The 15,795-nt window shown below is 45.1% G+C and overlaps 1 protein-coding gene and 1 long non-coding RNA gene across 5 annotated transcripts in view; one reads left to right on the top strand and one right to left on the bottom strand.

Moving 5' to 3' along the window:
* Positions 1–1,405: 1,405 nt before the first annotated feature.
* SLC2A10 (solute carrier family 2 member 10) overlaps positions 1,406–15,795 on the bottom strand; it is a 16,408-nt gene continuing 2,018 nt past the window's right edge. The window contains exons 2-6 of one of the 4 annotated variants that reach the window (XM_053394156.1): positions 14,122–14,267; positions 7,790–9,169; positions 4,836–4,958; positions 2,898–3,033; positions 1,406–1,780 (exon numbers count right to left, since the gene is read on the bottom strand). In XM_053394156.1, the coding sequence (XP_053250131.1) occupies positions 1,681–1,780; positions 2,898–3,033; positions 4,836–4,958; positions 7,790–9,169; positions 14,122–14,143 (1,761 nt within the window). In that variant the 5' untranslated portion in view covers positions 14,144–14,267 and the 3' untranslated portion in view covers positions 1,406–1,680. Of the gene's footprint in view, positions 1,781–2,893; positions 3,034–4,835; positions 4,959–7,789; positions 9,170–13,950; positions 14,056–14,121; positions 14,268–15,795 lie in introns of those variants that run through there. The other 3 variants (XM_053394154.1, XM_053394157.1, XM_053394158.1) reach the window with 3 other exon arrangements.
* The window catches only part of LOC128416430 (uncharacterized), a 19,505-nt gene continuing 15,311 nt past the window's right edge, over positions 11,602–15,795 (top strand). Inside the window, exon 1 of the long non-coding RNA XR_008331213.1 lies at positions 11,602–11,671. This is a non-coding gene — a long non-coding RNA (uncharacterized LOC128416430). The remainder of the gene's footprint in view (positions 11,672–15,795) is intronic.

The following is a 15,795-nucleotide window of genomic DNA, read 5'->3' as shown; positions in this document are numbered from 1 at the left end:
CTCTCCAGGACACAAAAAGTTACATAGGTCACACCTTCAATGAGTGATTATGCCTGGATGGAACTAGAATGCATCTTGCTTGCCTGGAAGGACAGATAGAGAGATATGGTGTGTTTGAAACTTGATTTTTTGCATGACTGGTATGTAACCTACTGTACAAGGGTTACAAAAAAAGCTGGAACTGAGTTCCAGCACCTCTCAGGTGGGTACCATTGCCATTATAAGAGAACAAAGGAGGGGTTTGTGGTGAGTTGTGGCACTTCTTTTTCTAGAAGACACATCCACTTTTGTTTCTGGCCCCACCAAACACTTGCAGGCAGCCTCTGGAGAGTTGCCTACAAAGGAATGTGGAATGTGCTTATTCAGGTTAAACATTTTTACTTGTCCCTGCCTTAAAGAACCAGGCCTCTTTCTCAGACTTGGATGGGGTGAGCAGCTATCAAGCACCTGCAGTTCAATGTGGCTCAGTCAAAGCCGTTCCGACCCTATTCAAGTGTTCAGTTCATGCAGTACTGCACCCATGAAGGGTTTCAGAGAACACACTTGGCTATATTTATTCATTTACTTTATTAATTGCTTCAGGATGTTTCATGGGAAACAATTAGCTGGGGGGGGAGAGGGAATCAACACAACACAGAAACACGCTTTCTAGTCCAATGCAGGGGGAAAAATCCACTTGAAAGGCTTTCTGGAAGAGGAAGGTCTTCAACAGGCTCTGCAAAGATGATAAAGACTGCACTTGTCTCATAAGTGATGAGAGGAAGCTCCACAAAGAAGGTGCACCACCGTGATAAAGGTTTGGTTCCTACGTACTCTGGAATGAAATGGTGTTTGTAGGAAGCCCTTGCCCACAGAGCACACGTGTGTGTGTGTGTGTGTGTGTGTGTGTGTGTGTGTGTGTGTGTACACATAGCCAGTATGCACAGCACCAACAATCCCCCATGGCCAACTGAGTATGTATGTATGAAGGACTCCCTCCACAAAGTCACAAACCCTGATTGACACCTGGACCTGCTTAATGGTCCTTTAGACTGATGCCAATCACATGTTTTGCAAGGAGGTGTTCCTGGAATACCTGCTGAATCAAGAAGGGAGGTTTCAGTGGGCATGTTCTTGGGTACAGAGTGCCTGACTAGGGCTTTGCTAATGAGGCTGAGTAGACATAAGCATGCTTCAACATCACTAACCTTACGAAGTCTTTGCAACAGCCCCCATCCAAATCATAATTGTAAAGGCTGGAGAAAAATTGAAATTCTTTCTTTCTTTCTTTCTTTCTTTCTTTCTTTTTTACAAAGGCACTAGAAGTCAAATTGGTGTTAATTTCTATATATTTCAGTATAACAGGGTGGTGCATCAAGCTTTAAGATATTCATTCATTCCACAGTGAGACACAGCAAGAGTCCTGTTATCCCAATTTATGCTTTATTTATCAGTGTTTTTAAAAAAGTCTTTTCTAACTGCTGGGGGAACGTCAGCTATGGTTCCTCCAGGATACCAAGGGATGAACATTTCTAGGTTCTATGCACAACAAAACACCTAAAACAGCAACTCTGTGCTGTCACCCAAATGAATCGCAGAACTTTCAAGGAATGATCCAGGACCCTTGGCTTCGGGCAAGTCCTCATAACACTTCCAACAGTGTAGAAAGTTGCACAAGTGGCAACATGCCTGCCTTATCTCTCAGGAGGCACTAGGATGGTCCACTCTTTGGTAATGAGCACGCACTCGGATTTCTCCTCTGTTCCACAATTTTTGCCCAAATGTGCCCCTTTGCAGGAACCTGCAAAACAATGAGAGAGATCAGTGTGGATGGTTCATGCATATATCCCCCAAATGTTCCCAGCAACATGATTTCAAAGAGTCTTGCAATGACTGTAAGAGCATAAGGGCCCAATGGCACATTTAGTTCAGCACTTGGTTTTCAAAATGCTCAACCAGATGCCCACAAAGAGGACCTCACTGCCACGGGACTCTTCCCAAGCATGGTGCCTAGCAAATAGTATCCAAACAACCTCCATCGATGGAGGTAGAACACAGCCACCATGACTAGAAGCCACAACCACTGATAGCCTAGTCTTGTGTACATATGTCTAAACCAGTGTTGGCACTGACTGCTATTGTGGACCAAGCTGTGCAACAAGCAAACATCATCATCACCATCATTTTTACTTTGTATACCGTCTTTCTATCTTACTATACTCAAGGTGGTTGACAAGCTGAAGAAGCAAAAAATGTACATCTTATAACAATCTAATGCATGGGCAGGCAAACTAAGGCCTGGGGGCCAGATCCAGCCCAATCGCCTTCTCAATCCGGCCCATGGACAGTCTGGGAATCAGCGTGTTTTTACATGAGTAGAATGTGTCCTTTTATTTAAAATGCATCTCTGGGTTATTTGTGGGGCATAAGAATTCATTCATTTTTTATTTTATTTTTCAAAATATAGTCCGGCCCCCCACAAGCTCTGAGGGACAGTGGACCGGCCCCCTGCTGAAAAAGTTTGCTGACCCCTGATTCTAATGCAATACAAAAATGTGATAATAAAACATAACTTTAAAATAGGCAACCTACATCAAAAAAGTAACATTCAACCATCATTAGAATAGTATTTAATAATAATAACAACATATAAAAGTTAAACAGAAATCTACTCAACAGTTACAATAAATAATTTCTAAACTATAATCAATAAAACAATGGCAAGCCACAGTATATAAAATAATACAATACAAATTGAGAAGCTGAGACAAGAGGGTGGGGCAAGGCAGGTGGAAGGAGGCCTTGCTTGATGGAGTCTCTCCCCTCACAGTTCTTTCTCTAGGCACAACTTCCTTATGAGGAGTCCCAGGGCCAGGGGGTGGGGCAAGGCAGGTGGATGGGGCCTCTTCAGGACTTACCGTTTCTTTGAGAACTGCTGGTCTATCTCTTCTAGGGTCTGTCCTTTGGTTTCGGGCACAAAAAGGTAAACAAACAAAACAGCCACTGCTCCCACCAGTCCATAAAGAAGGAACATCCACGATAAGCCTATGGCATCTGCAAGCAGTAGTAAAACACGATTAACATGTGGCAAGACAGAACTTTTGCTTGGATATAATGAAGGGTGGAATATTCTCAGAACAGTGGTGTGCATTACCTTATTAATATGCAGTTGGGTCAAGACAAAGCACAGTGACATAAGCAGGAATTTGGTCCAGTAGGTAAATAATGTTCATCTTTCACAAAATTCAACTGGGATTGCCAGTGCAGTGCCTGTGGGCACAATGGTGTTCCTACGGTGCCCATGAAATCTTTGAGCCCTCTTCCCATTCACTGCCTCCTTGGCTGTGAGGCGAAATGAAGGGTAGTTAATTTTAATCTTCCTTGAAAAGTACTTAAGAGTTGAAGCAGGAAGTTCAAAGACTGAAACTCTTTCCCGCTTCCTCTTTCAGCTCTAAGTGCTTCTCAATGCTCAGATTAATTCCACCAGATCCAACTTTTACCTACATATCTTGGAAAAGGTATGCTGTGCATTTTCTTTCTTACTGTCTCTTTGTGCAGGGAGCAATGGGGGAGACAAGTGACCTGGAGGGGTAGTGCCCACAGATCATAAATCCCATGGGCCTACAAAGTTTGTCAACTCTTGGCATAGATGTTTTGGTCATTCAGAATTGCAAGCTGCCTGTAAAGTTAGACTTTCTCTGTCAGATAGGGGTGCTGCTGGGCCACTCCCTGCCACCAAGGCCACTTAGGCTTCAAGCAACAATACTGGATCCAAAAGTACCCTCAAGCTATGTACCTGCTCCTTCAGGGGGAGTGTAGATGTTAGAATTCCTGCTCCATGATTGCAGTCATGGGATTGTTGTCTTTCACATGACAGTATATGTTTTGACTCCACGGAGTGGGAAGTGATGGAGACAGGATGTTTGTGTTACTGTGTTCCGTGAAGTGGGACTATTGTCCTTTGTTTTTTCTCTGATGCTAGAGAGAGAGAGGGAGCCATGTTGCAGTGCTCTGTGTGTGTTTATATGTAAATAAAGTAGATTAGCCCAAATGCTGAGTTGCTGAGGTCTGTTACGCATGATGTGCAAACTCTGCGGATCCCTAAGTGTGCCGGCGTCGGCTGGCATTGGTTGCTGTGATGTTCGGGTTGAAGAAAGCTTTTGAAGCTCCCGAATGATTGACCAGGAGGGAGAGAACATGCCAGTCAGGCATGTGTCTCTGCCAGGGTCCTACTCAAGTGTAGGCTGAACTCCTGACGATAACATCATCCAGAGCAGGCGGCATCCCATCCACCTGGTTCAAAATTCAAGATGGGTTCTCTCCCTTCACAGCAGTTCAGCAGACAGACATTTGCAGTTGTTACAGTGGAACCTTGGAACTCGAACATAATCTGTTCTGGAAGACCATTCAACTTCTGATACATTTGAATTCCAAGGTGCAGCTTCCAATTAGTCAACAGCTAGGTTTTTGTCCAAGGAACTTTCAAAAACCGGAGCACTTACTTCCGGGTTTTCGGCATTTGGGAGCCGAAACGTTTGAGAAAGGAGTCATTCTAGTTCAGAGGTTCCACTGTATTATTATAATTTCTTTTATATTTAGCTTTTTTATATTTAGCTCCCTCCAAGGAGCATATGGTTCCTTCCCCCACTGTTCTTCCCAAGGTGAGCTACATGGCGGAGTAAAGATTTGAACCTGGGTCACCCACTATAAGTTTAACATTCTAACCTGTCTAGTAATGTATTCTGGAGAAACTGAGGATGGAGCAGGATACAAGCCTAACCACATACCTGTAATCAGCCCTGCTCTGAAGCAAATTGCTGTGGAGAATATCAAACACAAGCAATGGCCATACATACCAATGAGGTCAAGGAATGTGAGACTGATCAGCAGATTGGCAGCCCAGTTGAAGCTGTTGCAGAAGGCAAAGGCTCTCCCTCGAATGTTGCAAGGGTAGATCTCACTAAGAACAAGCCACGTCACTGTGGCAGGAGAAAGGAAAGCAGAGGAACAGGGTGAGGATGGAGGGAAACCAAAGAGAAAACGCCAAGCCATGGTTTTGTACAAATGTAGCAGAGAACCAACTTGGGAAAAGCTTCAGATGTAGATGGAAAGTTAGGATTTGCTGGGCAACAAAGACACACAGAAGATTCAAACTAACTGGAATGAAGACAATGACTACGTTTAAATGTCACAAGAAACTGTGGTTAAAATTAATTTTGGTCTGAGTTTGGCTTGTTTCATATAAACCAGTTCACATTAACCATGGTTTGTCAGGTTCAGATGATACACTAAACTTGGCTAAGTGAAATCTTAAGTGAAAGCTTCTGATGTCTTCCTCACAGCTGTGCCTAAGGAGAAGGGACATCACATAAGGCCAAAGCTCACTGTGGTTCATTCTCAACATACTAAGCATTAACAAGAGACATGGTAGTTCCACAGAGTTTGAAAGAGGGACTGTTGCTTTTGGGACATATAGACAGTGCTTTTTTTCAAGGGGTACTCAAGGTTATGCAGTACTGGCACCTCTTTTTTGTTGTTGTTAAAAAGTGTGGCACTTCCTGTAACAACTTCATGGTGAGTACTGGCACCTATTTTTCTAGGGGGGAAAGCACTGAGAAATCAATTTTTTAATGAGACAAAGAAAAGTATGTATATACACCACACAAAAGGAAGTCATAATTCTTCCAAACCACTTTCTGACCTTACTAGATTTCCTGAAGTTTCATTTGTCTAAATCAGATTGGTCTGCTATTAGGCAAGTTCGTGATCAGTGGGGAAAATAAACAAATCAGTCAATTAAACAAATGTGGACTTGGAGGACAAAGATGAATTCCAATCCAGTCTCTGGGTTGTATCTAGTTTTGCCCCTCATGTCTTATATTGGGGCAGGCTACGAAAAAGCATATGGATTGCATAAGCCACATGTAGTAGTAATTCCATTATTTGTACCCTGCCCATCTGACTGGGTTGCCCCAATGTAGTATTTCTAGATCCAAATAATGAAAAACAGCCAATCTCAACTTCCACCTTTCTTGAAATAGCTCTTTTATAAACAGTGATAAATGAAGACCATGTCCATTTAGACCCACCTTTTCTAGGGCTGCTGAATGACCAACATGGGTACCAGTTTGTGCATGTGCTTGGAGCAACCACACAAAATGCATTCAGGTCGCCTTGCGAGTTACAGCAGCCTACCACCACTGAAAAGTGCCTAAAGCTTTACATGCGAACATGTGCATTATAATTAACATGCCTGCCAAACTCTTGCATATGTATTTGAAAAGATTATTTCCAGGTGTTTGCCTAACCAGGTATGTAAATAAGATTCTGCCGGAACTGCTACTTCCTGGAACATCGTAGGTGGAAGGAAATATTTCAGAAACAAGCTGGAGAAGCCCTAGGTACCACAACCGTTGTAGGAAACAAATGGCCCCATATATCAAATGTAGAGCCTGTACTCTGGATGCAGAAGATTCAGAGTTCAGTCCCCAGCTGCTGCAGTTTGCCCAAGATCTTGTCTACTCCAAGTAAAGCAGGGAATGGCATCTGCCCAAGATCTTGGAGTAGACAATGCAGGCTAAATGGAACAATTGTCCAAGGGAGCATCACATGTTCAAAAGGAGCAATGGACATCTCCAATGACCACCCATAGAGAGGGCTGGGTGTAAGTTCTACTATTCTCCCTGAGCCACTCCTAGTATTTCTCCCTCAAGACTGCAGCAAGCTGCCAGGGGTGACATTTTTGTTTAAACTCCCTCTTCCCTCTTCCTTGACTGCCCTTCATCCTGGGAGTGAGAATGGGAGGACACCACTGAAATTACACACAGCGCGGCATTTGATTAGTTTCCACCTACAACAGTCTTGTCTTTAACCATTTGCCTGGTTGCCACTGGTAGCCAGGGATTCCACACAGGTGAGTGCAGCATGGAATTCCCTCCAAGGGAGCTACTGGGATTCATGAAAAAGGGACTGAGCACTCTGCTTTGCCAGCCCAATCGACTTCTATACTAGCCAGAGAGGAACTTAAGCCACTTACTCCACAGCTGACTGAGTTGGCAAAGGAGAGACAAAGCTCTCCACTTCGTCAGCCCATCAGCCAATCAAACTGCAGAGTGCTCTATACCTGCTTCACCTGATCAGCTTCCATGAAGTGCCTCATGAACTAGCTCTAGCCATGTTTGGCATTTTTCAGCTTCAGCTATGCGGGTAAATGAAGATGAGGAGTAATGGTTAGAGTCAGCTTAGGTCAGGCTTCCTCAACCTCGGCCCTCCAGATGTTTTGAGACTACAATTCCCATCATCCCTGACCACTGGTCCTGCTAGCTAGGGATCATGGGAGTTGTAGGCCAAAAACATCTGGAGGGCTGAGTTTGAGGAAGCCTGGCTTAGGTGTTCATTCCCAGCCAAACATTCCCAGCTGGCGAATGTTTTAAAAAGCAGTGGAGGAAGAAGACCTAGTAAGATTACGGGAGATGGGCAATGGAGTGACCAGGGTAGCAGGGGAAAAGAAAGCAGAAGGAAGGAGGAAATGCTTCTAGCTTGCAATATATATTTTTTTACTAGTTTTCTGTTAACTCACAGGAGTGACCCCTCTTATGAGCAAATATCAGGAGGCAAGTAAAAGGCTCAGGGGGTGCTTAGTAACAAGACACATTTATGGAATCCTTATATTTTATTTTTACCGTACTCATTCAGTTTTGGTGCCCACAGCTGCTTGGTCAAGGCAGAAACACATTCACACACAGTCAGGTCCATGCAGATGGGTGGGCTGAATTAGGTAGGAATGTGAAAGCAGAGGAAATTCACTTACTTGGTCCGAATCCAATTGAGAATGCACTCACAAAAGCCATCAAACTTAGCAGTGTGATCCAGTTTAGAAGCAGGTGTTCCTTTGAAGGAGCATCGCCCAAAGATGAGCTGGTATCTTGTCCCTTCCCTTTATCGGACTGATTGAGAAAATGGGTCTGCCTGGTGTGTGGAGTGTTTGTCATCCTCTCTCCTTTTCTGTCGGTGGCTAGTGTCCTGGTCAAGCCTACAGGCCTTGTGATGGCTGAAGTCGATTCCATTTGCATTTCACTGCCACCTGATGCCAGCAGGGAGTAAGACACAGCTGGATGGGAGGACACTGATTTTCCAGGGAGATGAGCTGAGCTGAACGAAGTGGCATTTGAACCTGGGAGTGTTTCACAGTCTTTGGCCATCTCTAATGACACAGAGCAGCTGGTCAGGCCAATAGCAGTCACCGAAAAGGCCATCACTATGCAGCCAGCCATCAGCAGCACTCTTCTGCCAGCCTTATCAGCAAAAGCCATTGCAACAACCGTCGCAATGACCTTCATCACGCCCAGGCCGACGGAAGCCAGGACAGCAGAGGAATCACTCTGAAAGCCCACTGAGCGGAAGATGGTGGAAGCATAGCCAAGGATGTTGGGCTGCCCTGTGAACTGCTGAAAGAGCACCAATCCTAGGCCAACCAGAGTTCGGCTTCTCATGTTATCCTTTGAGCGGAAAAGGTCCACAAAAGAGTAACTCTTCTCCCTAGGGCCTGGTGGCAGCATGACGTCTTCATTCTTTTGCTGCTGAATGAGGCTTTTGCTAGTCTCGCTGTAGCAAACGTTTAACTTCACAGAGTTCTTTGGGAGGAACAGGATGCTGAGGAACTGAACGACTGCCGGGCCAATGGCCAAGCCAAACATGTATCGCCAGCCCTCGGCAGTGTCCGCAAAGATGTAATTCAGCGCATAGGAAAGTAAGATGCCCACGGTGATGCCAGCTTCGTAGAGGGAAACCAGCACCCCTCGTTGATGGGCGGCCACCATTTCCGAGACGTATATGCAGCACGCCATAGAGGACAAAGAAATGGCGAAGCCTACGGTCACGCGTCCGCACACCAGCCAAACAAGCGACCCGGAGAGCGTAAGGATGAGACTGCCGCACAACAGAATGGCATTGCTGACCAATATTGCTTTGCGTCTTCCCTGGTGGTCAATGAAGATCCCGCCAACCAGAGAAGCCAAGAGAGCCCCAATGAGCAAGGAACTCACAAGGACTTCCCGTTCGAAACAGCTAAGACGGAGCTCCACTTGTAGCTGCAGCAAGGCCCCTGAGATAATTCCAAGTTCATAACCAAAAATCAGCCCACCAAGGAGTGAGACAGTTGAGGATAACAGGAGAACCAGCAGTGCATGTCCTGTAAAGAAAGAAGAGCACTCATGAGGTTTCAGGGTGTTTCTCATCCACCTTTACAGGAAATAGGAATCTCTCTCTGTGTGTGTAAAACAGAACTTTTAAGATCTGCATGTGCAAACAAATGTGCGGATCTGTTCCTTAAGCAAACAATATACTAAAGCCAAGCAATATATAATTTCAGTCACTCTCTGCACAAACAAAATTAGTATCTCAAGTGCTTTATGAGCGTGTGCCCTGTTCTTTTAGCAAACAAGATGCTATCTTCCTTAATAAGTCAACAGAGTGATGTTTAGTCACAGTTAGTCCATTTGAACTTGTAATCTGTAACTAGTAACATGCTTTGCTGACCCCTGGAAGGATATTTTTTCTGCTTTTAAAATTAGCACAGCACCAATAAAGCCACCACATTAAAAATGGAATATTGGTCCAATTGTTTTTCATAAAGTAAACACAGGATTCCCAGGCATCAATCCACACCAGTCCCATTGTTTCCAATCAAGTCGTAGTAAACTTTAGCTGGATTGGGACCAGCTAAGAAAATGAAACTGAATATTGAACTTCAACACACAGTAATTGTATTACCAATTCTACACAAATCTAATTTGGTTAACTAATCCAGACAGAAGCATCCTTGCTAAAGGGGGTGCAGGACGCAGGAATCTCTTAATAGGGAAAAATTCCGTACACATCAGAGGTAGCATAGGCAGATTTAGCTGTAAATCAGGAAGTCCAGATTCAAATATTTTCTCTGCCACTGACTGGTCTAAGCTGAGCTCCCTCCTTTCAGCCTATATATGAAATATGGACTTCCTCACAGGGTTATTGTAGGAGTTGCAGAGATTAACTTACACAAAGTGCTATATAAATGCAATGTCATTATCTAAAGCACTACAGAAATGCTAAGCATTAGCATTCCTAAATATTATTAGCACCAACAAGCTTTTAAAATAATGAGACTACGGGTGTCACATATTAGGAACATCTTGTCTGAAAAGCCCCCGCCATACAGTGAACAGCCTTTGCCTCTTTCCTAAAAGCCTGAATTCATAAAATGAGTGACGTGTGGAAGCCACTTTGGGCTTGCTGTCTGTGAATTCTGCCTCCATGTAGCAAACTGTGGGTGTTCAGCATGAACTGGGCGAAAACCCCTAGAACACACAGCGAGACACACAATGAATGTTTAACATGTGGAGATGGCTGCCACAGAGAGACATTTTGAAGCCATCTCTGTGTGACAAATGTTTCTGTCTCACCCAGATGACTCTCAGAGCCATGCAAGTCCCTCTCTTCTTCCCTGCCACAAACTTGTACTTAAAAAAATGCTGGGAACAGCACGAGACTATTTTTGCAAATGCAAAACCTTCTGGGTGACAGTGATGAAGGCCAGACCAGCCAGTCCTATTCCCCTGTAGGGTGTTTCAGTTCTGCTGCCTCACTTTCAGCTGTCAACTGCTTGCCAGCCAGGAGAGTCCTACATATGTCTTTGTGGGTATGCGTTACTGTTACAGCTTTCAGTACACAGAACAGCAAACATCTGTGTCACTTCCTCCTACCTGCTAGGAATTCTTTCAGGTAAACAAAATGACTGGCGCTTTGTCTAATATATTCTCCATGAAGCTGAAAACAGACCTCTGGGCACTTTGCCATGCTTACCCTCCTGCATCAACTCATCTCATTGCCACGCTTCGTTCCAGCACACGATGTCAATTCTATGATCCCATGTCTAATCCTGCCCAAATGCACAGGAGCCTCATTAATGACTAGTTTCATTAGGGACATTTCAAACCCTTTTCCGTGACAAAGACACAAGAGTCCTGCCCACCACAGGCCTCTGTTTGGGGAAGGGCTGAAGCCAGCAGCATGCGGTGATTTTTATTTTTTGTATGGGAACAGTCAGGGAGCATTGCTTGCGAGGGCAATGGGGATGGGGGGCTGACATTGCGAGCATGAGCATCGTGCCTCCCTCCCTAAGTGGGGCAAAAGCTTCCTGGTCTTTGGGAAAGAGGTGCCAGGCATCTGAAATGATAATGGAGCTGAAATATACTCAGAGTTGAGAGTGGATTTCATGCTCTTTATTCAGCTCATAGTGGTGAGGAGGAATGGAAGTTCCCTCAGGATGTCTGCTTTATATACATTATTTACACAAAGCGCCCCATGTGATTGGCTAATTCCGGGATTCACCTGTAGGCCAATCTGGTTGCGGATTCACTTCCACCTGGAGCTGGATTGGGTGGCTCCTGTGGACCAATCAGACTGCTGCATTCTGGACCCTATTGTTCTAGGACCAATCAGACTGCTGCATTCTGAATCCTATTGTTCTAGGACCAATCAGACTGCTGCCTTTTGAATCCTATTCAACTCAGTACATAACAGGAGCCCTCCTGCCTCTTTCCGAAAGCCAGGCAGGCTTGGGGAAGGTGGCAGGAGAGTTCTTGGTTGGAGCATCACACCTCCCTCCCTAAGCCAGGCAGAAGCTTCCCAAAATTTGGGAAGGAGGTACCAGGTCTTATTACTTTAATACTCTTTTTTAAAAGTTTTTATTGAGAATTTCAACATAACAAATGATCAAAACATATCATCTTCTTTTCATTCCTCCCCATTTTCCCCTCCCCCTCCCCAAAAAGGAACCCTCCCCCCCCCGAGACTTCCCTCAGTTCCTCTCTCTGATTTTTCAACACATATTATTCTCTGCATATTATCAAATTGTCAAGATCCTTAAATCATCTGTCTATTATGTTAACAATCAATAAATTTGTGTATGTTTATTCAAAACCTTATAACTTTAATACTCTTAATTTATCAGGAAGATTTAAGGACTAGCCTAGTCCCACTAGTCCACTAGCCACACGCCACTGGCATGCAGAGGGTCCCAGGTGGAGCTGGCAAAGACTCCCAGAGAGCTGCTGGCAGCACGGTCTTATGACAGCATGCAGAATGCACCCATATACCACACTATATATAGCAGCAGCAGCTTATGTCAAGGTGGACTACACTGCCAACCGTTACCCGCACCGTTAAAAGAGATTATTACTGCACCATCACTGATGACACTACAATGGCCGAAGCACTTTTGGCACATTGCTCCAACCAAGTAATTGGCAGCGGTATGTGGACCGCTGTGCACTTTTGAGACAGCAGGTACGCAGTACCTGGTGCCAGCTCTTTTGTTTGTCGAGCCACTACTATTGAGCAGGATCCAACAGTGTCAGTCTGCTGGTGTCCTTTAACCCTCTGGAGCAGATGGGGGCATTCAGGAGAATGCAGAATGAAGGGTGAATCACCAGATATTGCCTCCCTCTCCTATTCCATGGTAGGATTCCATTCTTCAGCAGATGCACACCATCAGATACCACTCTTTGAAAGAAGCTACAATGTCAGGTACAATCTGCGAAACAAAGCTTTCCTCTTTTTTTGCACAACACTTAAAAGTTACATTGTATACCTATTTGCTGATAAGTTTGTCCCATGGAACCCAGAAGGGCTCTGGTACACTAGATTGCAGGCTTACTCTCTGACAGAATGGGTCTGGGTGTTCTGAAGGAAGCAGGGGTGCTCCTAGATCAGGGGTCAGCAAACTTTTTCAGCAGGGGGCCAGTCCACTGTCCCTTAGACCTTGGGGGGGGGCGGACTATATTTTGAAGAAAGAAAAAAATGGAACGAATTCCTATGCCCCACAAATAACCCAGAGATGCATTTTAAATAAAAGGACACATTCTACTCATGTAAAAACACACTGATTCCCGGACTGTCTGCAGGCCAGATTTAGAAGGCGATTGGGCTGGATCTGCCCCCGGGCCTTAGTTTGCCTACCCATGTCCTAGATCCATCTTTGTCACTTGAGATACAGGTAGTCTTAGTGGCTAGGACTGCCTTTTATCAGCTTCAGTTGGAAAGACAGCTATAGTCATTCCTGGGCCAAGACAGCTTGGCCACTGTGATCTTGGCATTGGTAATCTCAAACCTGGATTACTGCAACACACTCCACGTTGGGCTTCTCTTGGGCTTAAACTGCAAGCTGCAGCTGTTGTGGAATGCTGCAGCTAGATTGCTGCCTGGAATACCCTGTGGACACCATAGAATATCTCTGCTAAAAGAGCTGCACAGGCTGCCAATATGTTACTGGGGCAGTTCAAGGTTTTAGTGCATTTAGTATTTAAAGACCAAAACAATTTAGGACTAGCCCAGGATATCTAAGGGACTGCCTTATTCTGTCCAGTAACTGCACTCCTCAGAAGAGGCATTGCTGAGAATATCATATGCCACAAAGCAGGTGCACTAGAAACTGGGCTTTTAGTGTTGCAGTTCCCACCCTCTGGAGTTAATCATCAGGTGAAATCAGACAGGTGCCCAGCGTGATGGTGTTTAGGTGTCTATTGAAGACATATTTGTTTAGGAAGGCTTTCCCTGACATGTAACTCTGTCATTCATCTGATGAAATTGCTTTATTGGTTTCAGAGTGTTTGTGGATGGTTTTATTGTTTCAGAGCTTGTTGGAGTAACTTTACAGTCCGTAGAGCTTGTGTTTCATTCTGTGTTACCCTTTCAATGGCTTTAGGCTGTGAAGTTGTTGTTTTTTTATCTCTTTAAGAACAATAATACCCTTTGTCTTCAATATGCTGTCCACAAGAGTGCAAATATTTTGGAAATAATATTGAAAACATTTCTCATGGTGGAACAATATTTACAGTCTTGAATACATTTGGCACAGTCTGTTATCTCATGTTATTATGTTGTTGTTAAATAAGTAGATTTGCATTTATGAAGCTATTTTTAGTACCTTACCTCTATTTGTTATTCCCCTCCTGACATAACGCTGCAAAAATTCTGCCATCTGTACAGCTGCCTATGCTGCCGCAAACATTTCTTGTCTATAGGTAGCCAATTAGAAGCAATATTTATTCAGGGAGAGTAAAAGAGCTTTGCAGAAAACTGGGACGGTTCATTAGTTCCTACCTGCAAACTGTATTAGGCACATACGGTGCTGCTGCGAATGCCGTGACTGATTCAATTAGATCCGCCTCTAATTCCCATTGCTTTCCTGGCTGCTAATGTTTGGTGAGCTTTGATTAACATGCAGCCTGTTACTCACAAATCAGTCACTGTATTACGAGGAAAGTGGGAGAAAGAGAGATTGGCAAAGCTATAGTGGTGATCCCCATGAAGTCTGTGGCAGGAGTCCATAAAAATGTGAGGATCAAACCAAAGTCCTATCCAGGGGCCAGGCAGATGGCTATGGGGAGGCCCACAAACAGTGGCAGACTTTGGCCTTTAAAATTTCAGTGGTGCCCCGTGTGATGCCAAAATCCAGCACCCCCTGCCTCTCGCCTTCTGTTGTTCATCATTGTTGCAGCGCCCCCTACAACATCCGCTTGACTCAGCGCCCAGTGCTGGTGCCAGGAGCGAGCCAGCAGCAAATCACATGGAGCAGGTGAAATTAATTCTTTCTTAGAAAAACAGGATCGGCTCAGGAGTGTCAGGCCAAATGAACGCAGCAACTCTTCAGTAGGTCTTGCCCCTATGAGGCAGTTGTGGAGACTGAGGGTCCCCACTTTCCCATGTCTCCTCCTCTCCCAGGTCGTTCCCAAGCAATCTGAGACTGTGTCTGCCTTTGCTCCTCCCACTTCATGTCTCTTCTGGTTCTGGGAGATTGGGGGGAGGGGGAGAAGCTTGTTGCAGCAAAAGGCTGAGATACTTGTGCTTCTTCACCAACCTGACTCCTCCCTGCCTCTTGGTTTCCCTCCTCTCTTGCTTCTGCTTCTGGACTTCCCTTTGTCACAGACTTTTCCTGCTCACTGAGCCTTGTTACTTCTTCAGCTTCTGACCCCCCCACCTCCTCTTCCCAGTCTTCTCCCTTTGACCACACACTGTTGTCGCACCACCAATCCCCTGGCTCTGAGAATTCTTTCCTTGGTGGTTCCCCAGCTGGTTCCATGGCAGTGGGCAAACCAGCTGTGCTTCCCTAAAGCTGCCTCTGCTGGCCTTGCTTTCTCTGGACTATAAACGGGCACATGCTTGTTTCAGAAGTTTCTATCTATTTTGACATTTCAGAGTTGTTCTAAGGTGTTGTTGTTGTTTAGTCGTTTAGTTGTGTCCGACTCTTCGTGACCCCATGGACCAGAGCACGCCAGGCACTCCTGCCTTCCACTGCCTCCTGCAGTTTGGTCAAACTCATGCTGGTAGCTTTGAGAACACTGTCCAACCATCTCGTCCTCTGTCGTCCCCTTCTCCTTGTGCCCTCCATCTTTCCCAACATCAGGGTCTTTCCCATGGGACTCTGTTCTAATGTAGTGATGGCCAAACTCGGCCCTCCAGCTGTTTTGGGACTACAATTCCCATCATCCCTGACCACTGGTCCTGTTAGCTAGGGCTGATAGGAGTTGTAGTCCAAAAACAGCTGGAGGGCCGAGTTTGGCCATCACTGTTCTAAGGACTACAGTGGTACCTTGGGTTACAAACAATTCAGGTTACAAACGATTCAGGTTACAGACTCCGCTAACCCGGAAGTAGTACCTTGGGTTAAGAACTTTACCTCAAGATGAGAACAGAAATTGTGCTGCAGCGGTGCAGGAGCAGCGGGAGGCCCCATTAGCTAAAGTGGTACCTCAGGTTAAGAACAGTTTCAGGTTA

This window comes from Podarcis raffonei, chromosome 6, assembly GCF_027172205.1.
Source record: "Podarcis raffonei isolate rPodRaf1 chromosome 6, rPodRaf1.pri, whole genome shotgun sequence".
In the NCBI taxonomy this organism is placed as follows: Eukaryota; Metazoa; Chordata; class Lepidosauria; order Squamata; family Lacertidae; genus Podarcis; species Podarcis raffonei.
This window is presented reverse-complemented; position numbering and strand designations above follow the sequence as displayed.